General features: G+C 43.5%; 1 protein-coding gene across 1 annotated transcript in view; it reads right to left on the bottom strand.

Annotated features, from left to right (window-relative positions):
* The window catches only part of slc4a10b (solute carrier family 4 member 10b), a 283,634-nt gene that overhangs the window by 74,238 nt on the left and 196,426 nt on the right, over positions 1 to 12,970 (bottom strand). Inside the window, exons 15-17 of the mRNA XM_041200245.1 lie at positions 11,006 to 11,111; positions 7,418 to 7,579; positions 2,203 to 2,316 (exon numbers count right to left, since the gene is read on the bottom strand). Coding sequence (XP_041056179.1) covers positions 2,203 to 2,316; positions 7,418 to 7,579; positions 11,006 to 11,111 — 382 coding nt within the window. The remainder of the gene's footprint in view (positions 1 to 2,202; positions 2,317 to 7,417; positions 7,580 to 11,005; positions 11,112 to 12,970) is intronic.

The raw sequence follows: 12,970 nt of genomic DNA on the forward strand, positions 1-12,970 counted from the left end.
TTCTTCTTAGGCAGTCCCTTGGGGTCGAGGGTCACTTGCCTCCAAGCTAAAAATGAGTTCTCAGGTGACTGACAAGTCCAATGCACGGCCGTCAGTATCTGTCACAGGTGGGGCAGATGGTGGTAGGGGGAACGAGTGGGTTGCCATTCGCTCCTTTCGATGTCGATGCTTGGCTTCAGCTAGCCCTTGGCGATGAGACTGGAGGAGTTCAGCTCCTTCCCGGTCGCTTTCCTTCACTTCGGGCTGTCTTGGGCCAGGGGTTCCCAGATGTCGGTGGGCATGTTGTACTTTTCAAGGAGGCTTTGAGGGTGTCCTTGAAGCATTTCCTCTGTCCTCCTGGGGCTCGCTTGCCGTGTTGAAGCTCCAAGTAGAGCGCTTGTTTCAGGAGTCTCCTGTCAGGCATGTGGATGATGTGGCCCGCCCAGTGGAGCTGATCGAGTGTGGTCAAGACTTCGGTGCTGGGGATGTTGGCAAGCGAGAATACTGATGTTGGTGCGCCTATCCTGCCAATGGATTTGCAGGATCTTGTGGAGACGATGCTAGTGGTACTTCTCCAGGGTTTTGAGGTGCCTGCTGTATATAGTCCACGTCCCTGAACCATATAGGAGTACAGATATCACTACTGCCCTGTACATCATGAGCTTGGTGCTGGATTTGAGTCCTGGTCTTCAAAATCTCTCTTCCTCAGCCAGCTGAAAGCTGTGTTGGCACACTGAAGGCTGTGTTGAACCCTGTCATCGATGTCCACCCTCGTTGACAGAAGGCTTTCAAGGTATGGAAAGTGGTCCACATTGTCCAAGGCCTCATCATGGATTTTGATAACTGGTGGAGGGGGCAGGTTGGTAGATGGCCTTTGTCTTAAAGGTGTTTAGTGTAAGGCCTTTGTTCTCATATGCCTCGGTGACGGTGTTAACGATGGCTTGGGGCTCGGTCTCCAAGTGTGTGCAGGCGCAAGCATCATCTGCACACTGTAATTCAATGACAGGGGATGGGATGACCTTGGATCTGGCCTGCAGGTGACAGAGGTTGAACAGGTTCCCACTTGTTCTGTAGTTAGCTCCACTCCAGCAGGAAGCTTACTGAGAGTGAGATGGAGCATTGCGGCAAGGAAGATCGAGAAGAACATCGGTGCAATGACACAGCCTTGCTTGACTCCGGTCCGAACGTGGATTGGGTCTGTGGTAGATCCGTTGGTCAGGACCACAGCTTGCATGTTATCATCGAGGAGGCGGAGGGTGATGACAAACCTTTGGAGGCAGCCAAAATGGAGGAGCATGCTCCATAATCCTTCGCGGTTGAGCAAGTAAGCAGCTCTACAGATGGCTGAAGGTTGAGGACTAGCAAAAAACACGCAACTTAAAGAATAGTTGGTGAGTGGAGAAAACGCAAGAGATCCAACATAGCCACTAGCATGCCAATTGCGAAGTCAGGATGAATTCCAGGTCGGGAGCCCTAAATGGTCATGGCAGGGCATCGGACACTAACTTCCCAAAGATAGCCAATTAAAGAGCCACCCCGGAGCCCTGTACAATTAGGGATGCAGCCCAGTTCCAGGGTCAAGAGGTCCAATCAATGTGGCCCATCAAGATGGCAACCATTTTGCCTGGCCATGAGCAGGAGTAGCAGCGGTGCCATGGAGACACCTTCAGTTGTGGCAACTGAAGGAGGGCAAGAACTAGAGTAGTTAGCAGTCTCTAAGAAGTGTCTGAAAGGGCATGCTTACTGCTTGGGATAGGTTTCCTTTGAGAATTACAACCAGAAAATAAACGTAAACCCTCAATTGAGTCCAAATACAGACCTCCCACTGCAAAGCTGACTCTGACACATTTCCGGACTCCTGATGCAGCAGGGGGCCCGTGCAATGCCAGGGAAGTTGCAGAGGTGGGGGAAAATAGCCTTTATTTGGGGCCTTAATTAGCTTACTTGTTTTCCTGTCCAAGAAGCAATCTTCCAATTCCTGTGGCAGGCCAACCCTGGTAAGATCACCTGGATGCGGGACAGCAACATGGAAACATCCTGAAGGAGTTTCTCGGTACTTTCCTTGCACCCCAGCCTCCAAACCTATTTCTACCGGATTGGAAAAATTCAGCCCTATGGGTCTAATGGCCACTTGTGTGCTGTAAACTTCTCTGGTTCCATTTTTATAAAATTGTTCAAGAAAATACCATATTAAATTAACTTGGAAAGTTGCATATATGTTACCTTGAAAACACTGGGGACTTGGAGCTTTGGCGATGGGATCCCAAGTGCATAGTCAATTAAAACCATAGTTACAATACTAAGAAAGACAGCAAAATCACTGACTGTTGATCGTACCTGTAACAAGAAAGTAAAGCTTGTTACTCATATTTTTAAAAGATTCAATGACTTACCAGGGATAAGAGTAAAGTATTAGTTACAATGTATGCATGGATATTGTAAATTAAGGTGTTTCATGCCTAGACTAACGCTAAAAATGAAAATCAAGGTTTGGACATCTCACATAGGCTTGGGTATGATATCAGCATTGACTGGGGCTAGAACACAGCACCAACATGCAGGAATGAACAGCAAAAGAGAGGGGGGCAGGGGAAAAAGACAAAAGTGCAATTATTTGTTCAGGTCAGGGGTTTGTACCTCTCTTTGAACCTCTTCCAGTCTCATGGGCTGCATTGAACTGGGTATAACAGTAACATGAGGAAGAGGTTCTACAAAGCTAAGTGAAAAGTTGTTTTTGTAGGCTCAGCGAGCAACAGTAGTCCTCCAGTCTCCACATAGAAATAACGTGGGCTGCTACTGCCATGGTCTCCTTCCTCTCCACAATTGGATTCCCCCACATCCAAAGGTATCTTGCTGTGGAGTGTCAGTTACAGTTCTGTAGGTCTGAAGAAGTCTTTGTAGTCATATATAGGTTAACTTTAATGACTCTTAAGACTATTTACAAATATACAGTAAAGGGCACAAGCTAGGAGCTGTCTCCATGCTGGCTGGTACACACAGCTCTGTCCAATACTTGACTGACACTGGGTGCGGGAATGTGCTCTCTTACATCACTATGTGGGTGGTACTGTACTCAGTCCCACATTAACCCTATATATACCAGACCCATATACTACATAGCTTGCTGCTGGCTAGTCAACCACTTGGCTCACAGATATTACACCAGCCCTGAGCCAATAGCTTAAGGTGTTCAAAATCATGAAGGCTTTAGACAGAATGGCGAGAAACTGTTCCTTTTGGTGGAAGATGCGAGAACCAGAGGGCACAGATTTAAGATAATTTACAAAAGAACCAAAGGCGTCATGGGAAAACATTATTTTACGCAGAAAATAGTTAATTTCTGGAATACACTGCCTGAGAGGTTGCAGAGGAAATTAATTTGTGGCTTTAAAAATGGAATTGGATAAGTACCTAAAGACAAAAAATTTGCCAGGTCAAGAGGAAAGGGTGGGAATTGGAACAAGCTGAATTGCTCTTGCAGAGAGCCAGCACAGATTTAATGGACCAAATGACCTCCTTTTATGTTGTAACCATTTTCTGATTCTATGGTAATGAGGGCTGGCCCTGAAATGAATTGGATCTCCCACTGGGAACATTAAGCACCAAGCTCATGTGCTCTGTCAGTCACTCATGAGTTAAAATCTACCTTAAGACTCCAAACACCTGCATGAATTGAGACAACGTAATAACATTGCAATATCAGGAATTAAAATATCTGCAATAAAAAGTAGATTTAAGGATCTTTGGGTTAAGAGGAAAGAATATTTTGCAAATGTACATTGTGCTAATTTTAAATTATAAAACTACACTATACAGAATAAATGTTTGCTAAAACGTGCGCTGGAGCTGGAATTCCAGCCCATGCTGGAGGCAGATTCAGCAGGGCTGAAAATTAGCTGTGCTGATTCCTTGGCTGCATCCAGCCCCTGGGCTATTTTCGTGGAGGAGCGATCAGAGCACCAGGGATATATGCCCTCACACAACAAGTAGCGAATAGGCTTGTTAAGAGCCTTATTAAGTTCAATTAAAGGAGGCCAATTAGAATTTTGCAATCAGCCTCCAGGTTGCTCCACCAGCAGGGGCCAGCTTAGGTACCTGGAGAGGGCACCCAGCAGCAGGCTGGGGTAAAGCCCTCCAGCAGGCTTAGAGGCCCTCTAGCCTGATGTGAGAGCTGATGCAGACCCCATGTGGAGGGGAGTCACCCCACTCCCTCCAACATGGCAGCCTGCCAACATGAACTATTTTTCATTAAAGATTTTTAAAAGTTGGAGACAAGGTGCCTCCATGTTGAAGCACCCTCTCTCTTACTTACCTACCATTGGCCCTCCAGCTTTGAAAGTACACCTACCATCCTTAGTTGGATCCTGTCTCCAGACCAATTAAGTAGGCGCCCCATAAAAATTCTAATTAATGACTGTTCCCCCTCCCTCCACCTCCACTGCCCCGGTGACAAACTTGGGATCCGGAAACTGTCCCAACATCTTTTTGCGGCTCCCTGGAAAAATCCAGCCCCTAATGTGTAAACAAGCTCGATTTTTTTTTTAATGTTTCTTTAATTTAAATTAATAACTTGGCTGGAGACGGAGCACCTCAAGCTGGAAGTGAATAGTACTTCAGCAGCCGAGAGAGATTGACAGACCATAAAATTGTAGAGTCCAAAAACAGACATGGGGCAGGATATTTCCCTCATCTGGTGGGCATGTGCCCAGCCCGAGCAGGAGTAAAATAGCGTGCAATGAGGTCGGGCAGTCGTCCCGACGTCATCGCGCACTCTCGTGATATTTCACTCGGCGGGCCCACCAGAGGCAGCAGTGTGCTCGGCGACAATTAAGATGCCTGTTATGGCCTCAAATTTTTCGCTGCCCATTCAACCCTTCGGTTGGCGGGCAGGCGAATAGACCAAGCAACCTTTGCAATTTTTACGAAACCTCATCCATGGGCAGGATGAGATTTCGAAAAGTGATTTAAAAATAAGTTTTAAAACTCAATTTTAACAGGTCCCTGCTCATGCGACAGAGTCACATGATGCGCCATTTTCCAATTCTTTATTTGTAATGTTAAAAATCTTCAGCTCCCTGAGGCAGCTTTATGCTTTCAGGGAGCTTTCGCTGAGTGCAGCCCCGCGCATGTGTACACTTCAGTGCTAGTGCTCCTCTTGCTCACACCCCGGCAGCGCTGAAGCTCTGAGCACGCCTTTCACGGTGACTGGCCGTTAATCGGCCAGGGGCCTGATCGCAGGCGGCGGTCGGTGTCAAGGCTGCTCCTGGGCCCACCCACTGCGCCCACCCGACGAGGGAAAAATCCTGCTCCTGAGGATCGCAGTGCAGGATTATAGCACATCCTTTGTTTCCTAAGCCTGCACAGGGATGCAAAGCCATGGAAGTCAGTTAAAGCTAGCCTGCATTACATAAAGCCGGCTTGCACCTCTTAAATGTGTGGTGCATTGTGGCTGGAGCAAATACTGGAAGTAATTTGCAAAATGATCTTGATGTGGGGAAACATTCAATATTGGCGCAACATAGCATAGAGTGGACAACTTGGACAGAATTTTATGCTGGAGGGATTTTACAGTCCCGCTAAACTCAATGAAATTTTGAATGGCTCGCTGCATTTTATGGCCCCACCCCTGCTGTGATGGGGCCATAAAATTCTGTCCCTAGATTTTTTTTATGTCACAATAGAGGCCTTGCTGCAGGAGGTAGAGAGGGGAGATGTTACAGAAGACCAGGTGGCCCTCCAAACAAACTTTGTAAAAGGAATGGAACCAGATTGATGTGGCAGTCAATGCCAGGATCCTCGCCCCAGGAACTAGATGCATTTCCTCAAAATATTCAGTTACCCAACACAAGCAGTGAAGGTCAGTGAATGTATCTTCAAATGCTATATTCTACTAACTGCATCACTAACCTAACACCCAGTTCAATGGACCACACCTCATCAATCACCTACCAACAATCTCTATCAATTACTACTCATGCATGACATTCATAGCTTCATCTCACCCTCATACCCTTTTGCATAGCTTGCACACACTGTCAGCTATTCGATCATGGCAGCCACATCACTCAAGTACATTGCACCATACTCACTGATACACTTTCCTCTCTCTTGCAGGACAAGATGGTGTATAACCAGAGGCTGCAGAAACTAACCAGTGGGAGACAAGCACAGCTGTATGTCCTTAGCCCAATGGAGGAGCTGTGATTGCCATCATTGAAGTAGCTAATAGTGAGGCCATGGTCAGCAGGGGGGCGAAAACCATCAAAGTTGATAGTATCTCCTTACCTAATCCTTCTTAGCCTGCAAGAAACCAGACAAGGGTAGCATGTGCCAGCTTACCGGGTGTAGAGCAAATCATGATTTTGGCTGCAAAGAACTCAGGTGAGCACTTTGATGGGGTGGCCTACGGAAGAAGCCGGTTGGGTAGAAAGCCTGTTGTCACTGTCAAGGGACATGGAGGAGACCACACAGAGTTGGCATAACATTTTGCCCAGGCTTTGGAGCCCACTCTTTCCAGAACTGGAGTGGTGGCCAATTCCATTAGCACAATTACAGACCCAACCGTAATGCAGCATCTGGTGGCCAACGTCTCAGCCCTCATTACAGCTCAAGAGAAGCTGCTGAACAGAAATTGCAGCACAAGAGGAGTCATCTAACACCTGGGTGCTGCAGTGGAAGCTCAGACTGAAGATGGCAAATTCAGCTTGTTGCCATGCAAGCTCAGACTGCTGCATCATGGGTGTAGACACCAGTGTTCAAAGGGACTTGTAGGGTGTCATAGCAATCCAGCAACCTGTCCTCAAACAGATGACTAGGAATGCTGAGGTGCTGCCCAGGGTCCATGGTAGCGTTGCCATGCTGCACAAACCCTCTGACCTCTCTCAAATGTCAGCGTGTGTCTTCTCACCAATGTCTCTCTGCCAGTGCCCTGTTGACTGTAAGCCTGCCAGCCCACCCTGCTGCCTGCGCCAGGATGCTGCAGTCTGAAGCCAGGTACATCCCACCAACATGATTTTGGAGGCAAAAGGCACTCAAAAGCATTGAAAAACCACACACTAATTCACTGAATTTCATGACCACAATTTCCTAGTACTGGTAACTATATCACAAAATTGTACTATTTTGAAGCCTCACTTGCTTTCAATTAACTGTTATTCTTCTGATTATGCACTAGATGGCAATGCTTTCTGTACTAACAAGTAGCAAAATGAAAGAGGCACTGAGTTCATGAAAAACCTCTAATTAGTTGTTGATAACCATAATGTAGTAATGTAAGTCATACAATAAGTCGTAATGTACGTTTTCTACATTATATCACTGTGATGAAAATGACTTAAATACCTTCTACTTCCTTAAGCAAAAAAGTATTGTTAAGCATCTTTCACAAAAACAGTTTCCCTTCAAAATGTTGTCGAGCTGTATTAATAAAAACATTTACCTTAGTAGGGAAGTACCGGCTGGTTTTAAATTGCTTCAGGAAATGTGATAACGTACATGTGGAAAAGAACAGTATAATTGACCAGAACAAAACATCTGGAACATACGGGCCATGGTGTCCACAGGCTGTCCCGAAAAAGCTTCCATGAAATTGTATACATTCCTAAAACAGAAACACGTACAGCCAGTAGCTTACAGACTGAAGTGTAACAGAATTTTGAAAATATGATCTTTGAACTGGTCATTTTGATAAACTTACAGTACAACAATAAATAGTTATGACATTAAATAACAGAGAATAAATGAAGTACTTTAATTCTTCTTGCAATATTTGTGATTGGAAAAATATTTTGCACCTCCACTAGTTAGACTAGTTAAGGTGTATTTATCTCTAGCTTTGAACCTGCATCTTTCACAAGTTTTGCTCTTATCTTTCCTTTTGCACTTCAAAACTTATCTTCCATAAGACCCACCTTCAGCTTTCCTGACCTGATTTCCACAAAATAACTGACTCTCTAACTGTCTCCATGCAAACTGACATTACAAATGGTTCCCTCTCCTCAGGTGTAGGGGAGCTTTGACAGGAGATAGGCCCCTACTTAACATATGCAAGTGGCCATTCAAAATGCCTCAAAATGGACCTGACAAATTTAGTAGTAGGCTGAATACTTGCAGAGCATTCCACTCCTAAACTCCTTTACACCAAAAAGGAGCCACAAGGCATACTAATTTTAACCATTACACTTCTCGTCAGTGTTTCCATTTTTTGTCTTCTCATTGCGCGTGAGCCAAGACATTTTTAAAGCGTAGCTACCCTTTGGAAACATTTCTACCAGTTTAATAATGTAGAAGAAGGACTTGTCCACATAGCAGCAATGTAAGTAGCCAGGTGAGGAGCTATCTCAGCAGAGCAGGCGGCAAAAGCTATCATCAACAACAACAAAAACTTCAATTTATACAGCATCTTTAGAGCAGAGAAAACAGCCCAGGTGCTTCAAAAAGACATACGAAAAAAAATAATGACAAGTCAAGGAAGGAAAGGTGATGAAAATCTTGGTCAAAGAGGTGGATTAGAGGAATCAAGGAAGCAGATAAGATAGAGAGGGGTAGAGAGGAAATTCCACAGTGTAAAAGCATATTGCATAGACAGCATCACAGAAACCTTTGCTTACAAACTAGATCAGAATATTGGGGCAAATTTGGGTACAAAGAATGCTAACAGCATGGCAGTGATCCTTAGAAGATACAGGGAATTAGCAAACGTGTAGTGGCTAGATATGCTAAAATAGGCAGAAAAATACAGCTTTATGCCACAAATCCTACATGGTGTAACCTAACTTCAAAATGCAAAACAGAATAGCCAAAAGAAATCTCAGTAGCCACACTATAACTGTCAGAGAGAAGTTGGGCCAAGTTTTCAAACAGCCGCAGAGCTGGGAATGATATGGACAGACCCACAATTTCTGACTACCAGTCTCCCATCACGGTCCCGCCTCCAGGTCCTTTCTGTTCTAGGGGAACCAGGTGTTAATGACTACAAGTGGTGGGTAGCCCATTAAGTCAATTAAAAGGCTTATTAAGCAGAAATCGACAGGATTTTTCCAGTTGCCATGTGAGCACCCCACTGATTGTGAAATATGGCTGAGGGCTGGAGGCAGCCTTCCTGCAGCTGACCAGGGGGTCCAGCATTTAATTTAACTAGGGAATACCCACTGAACTCACTATAGCTGTAGGCCACAGTTGTAGCTAGTGGCCAGCCAATGAGGGGTTGCACCTCCACAAAGATGGCCTGGTAGCTGTGGCCTTTTTAATGTTCAAAATTTTTAAAATCTCTTCAGAGGGTGTAAAGAGTTAACATCAGAGGCATACATGGTGGTGATATAATAATGATGTCAGATCACATGACTGAGAAGTAAGAGAGATCTGGAAGGAGGAGAAGCTCCAACCTCCTGTAGAGGTCCAAATGTGTAAACACTTGCTGTGAATAAAGAGCAATAATTTTGGGAAACTACAGACTTGAGCAGCATACTTTGGGAGAATAGACAATCCCCAAAACACCCATCAGACCCTGGCTACACAATGAAACAGAGAGCAACAACATTTTGAGGCACCCTCTCATTCTCCCCACCTACGTTGGCAGCTCCCACTTATGGCAGTGGGGCTGCTGATGTGTCATTGCTGGAAGGTGTACACTGGCCACTAATTGACCAGCTCGCCAAAAAGCGCGTCATGCATCTGACACCCAACGTGGCACCAGACTGGACCCAGGAATTCACCTGACATCAGTTCCTGACCCCAGAAATGAAATTCAGCTCATTGTTTCCTGTTACAAGTTGGACTAGCATACAAATCATTTCCTTGTACTTGCAGAGTGAAAAGTAGATTACCTGAATGCTAAATTCTGGATAATTGTGTGCCATTAAACTCATTACCCTGAATGCTTTGGATTAGAATTTTCATATTGGCATAACTGATTTTTTTACATTTTACTATACACAGTTTTTCTATATAAAATATATTTTGAAAAAGCACAATTAGTCATAGGTAATACAGAACTTGAGTATTGCTGAAAAAAGAGACAGGGCACATAATGGCTACCTCAATCAAATCATTTCATGCTGTATATCATACAACTCACGAACAGACTTAAGGCTGTCACTTTCGGTCCTGAAAAGTGCCCAGTATACCTTAGATTACCCTGGAAGGGCAACGTAGCTCAAAAATTTGAGCTACAGCTAAAGCTAGCTGTTTCACGCTGCTACTGTGCAGTAGCAAAACGAGTGGTATTCATCACTAACAGGATGCTGCTGTCAAGCCAAAAAGACGTACTGCCTATCACACAAATGAGTTATGTGGTGTATGAATTTCAGTGCCAGTGTGATGCTAGGTATGTAGGCCATGTGTCCCAAAAACTGGCAGATCGTAACAAGCAGCATGTCCCAGCCGGTGTTCACAGCAGGCAAGGTATAGGCCCTACCCAAACAGCTCATACTTACAAAACTCAAAACACGTTGTCCAACATTAGATGTGATACCATGATTGAACAACATTTGCTGGATAATCCTCAGAATTACACTGACAACCATGTTAAGATTGTCAGACAGGATTGCAGTGTGGCACACTTGCATGAATTGGAAGCTACATATATTAATATACAGGGCCCTGTTCTTTGCAGACAGAACTTTTTGCCTGTTTCAGCTAAACAAAATAAGTGAAAGCCACTTGCTGACTCATTCCTCAGGGCAATGCCTTGACCAATCAGGGTCAAGCTGCCTGGTTTAAATTTCAAACAATGCTTGGTAGTTAACTGTCAGTCACCAGGTGTATTGTCCATGGCAACACCTCTACCAAAATCCACTTGTCAACCAATCAGCACTCTCTTCTCATACAGTATAAATTGTTGTTTTCCCCTTATATTGGCATCTTTGCTAAATGTTCTGAAGAGTGCAAAACGAAAAGCTTCGACATGTCTCTTTTCTCAGCAATACTCAAGAAACACAATTGTCCAAAGTTTCATTTTCTTTCTGGCTTCACAAAATGTTCTCACACACCACTACATCTGACATAGGTGGCTTCAGTTCAAACTTACAGACAGAGTCATATTTCCCCATGGAATTTCTGTTGCTGTGACATTGAGGCTATTCCAGTACTGCAAAGTTTTATTGCTTGGGTTTTGTGGTTCTACACAAATGCATCTGTAACATATGTATTTACCAAGAGCAAAATTAGAATAAATTATATAAGTCACATGAAATTTACAAAACCAATATGACTATTTTCGTCATCGTTACTACTGATGCAGTCAGAAACTAGTCCAACCTTAGTGTAAGACTGCCTATCTAGCATTTTATTACTCTTAATACATACTAAAGTTTCACCAAAGATCATTGCTACAAGAGCAAAATCAACATCTCAATGCTTCATTCAGTTTAAGGTATTTACCAGTTTTTACATATAAAGGTACTTAGGTTCAGCTTTTATTTAGGAATTCAGTACCAAATCATTTCAATTTTGTTGACAATGACTACCCTTCCAATCACTCTGACCTAAATCACATTCAGTTTTTGCAAAATAAGTGGTAGCTCTGATGAAAAGTCATTGTCCTGAAACATCAACTATTTCTCTTTTCAAAGATGCGGCTTGACCTGCAATGTTTTGAAGCATTTTCTGTTTTTATTTCAGATTTCCATAGTTCACTCTATTTTTCTTTTGTTTCAGTGAGAGGTATCCTTTTATAAATCCTAAGTGACCTGTCAGTCTTCAAAAGTTATGCATTCATTTCTGCATTTCAATAAAAATAAAATTCTTTGCATGGAAATGATGTGCCTTCTACCTATATTACTGTATGACTGTGTCTTGTAAATACTATACTGGAAAATCTTGATGTGGCTTTTCTTTACCAAAGTGATACTGACTAACTATGTACCCAACAGCAATGGTTCATTAAAGCAGAAATACCTGCAACTCAGCTAAGAAGAAAAAAGAAACCAACCAGCCACAGCAAAATCCAGGGCAGAGAAGCTAGTATGAAATTTGATTCATAATACAGTGACAGGTAACACTCCTGATTGGAAAAAATTCTCATGGACAAAATGAGTTGTTGTGATAAATAATAAATGCAAAAGTAACAGATTAGGAATAAACACATAGGCATTGCCGAGTTCTACAGTTCACTTATAAGGTCATGAATTGTGCCATGGGGTGTTAGGTTATGGGTTTATGCCAATGATTATTCCCCATGCAGTGATCTTGATCCGAAACACATGATGGAACATGCTAAGGATAAACAAGACTCTTCCTCAGAAGACAAAAAAGGTGGGTAAGCACCTGTCACTTTCAAACATTAGCAGGCTTCCAGAATAGCATTACTAAAAATCAGAGAGCAGATTATTTAGCAACTCTCTTGATAATGCATAAAGTAAACCAAATCAGATTGATTCCTAACACAAGAGAGTGGTCCTATGAGGAGATATTGAGTAGAATTGTCCTACACTCTCTGGAATTTAGAAGAATGAAAGGTAATCTCTTGAAACATAAAAGATTCTGAGAGGTCTTGACAGAGTAGATGCTGAGAGGCTGTTTCCCCTGGGCAAACTGTCTAGAACTAGGAGACATAGTCTCAGAATAAGGGATCAACCATTTTGGATTGAGGTGAGGAGAAATTTCTTCACTCAAAGGTTTGTGAATCTTTGGAATTCTCCGCCCTAGAAGATTGTGGATGCTCAGTCATTGAGGATACAAAGGCTCACTTGGTAGATTTTTGGATTCTAAGGGAATCAATGGATATGGGGTTCCGGCAGGAAAATCGAGCTGAGGTTGTAGATCAGTCATGATCTTTTTGAATGGTGCAGCAGGCTCAAGGGTATGCTGTTTTATATGTTCTTACCTTACCTTGAGAATGCAATTCTTTAAAAAGTAGCAAAGTATTCAATCTGGAGTGTCATGGCAATGACATCATTTTTCAGTGTCATCCAATCTCAAGCTATTTCTGACTCTGAATCAGTGATGCTGTTAACTCATGGACCAATCCCAGATGTTCATTTCCATCATTTGT

Source organism: Carcharodon carcharias, chromosome 12 (assembly GCF_017639515.1).
Source record: "Carcharodon carcharias isolate sCarCar2 chromosome 12, sCarCar2.pri, whole genome shotgun sequence".
NCBI lineage: Eukaryota > Metazoa > Chordata > Chondrichthyes > Lamniformes > Lamnidae > Carcharodon > Carcharodon carcharias.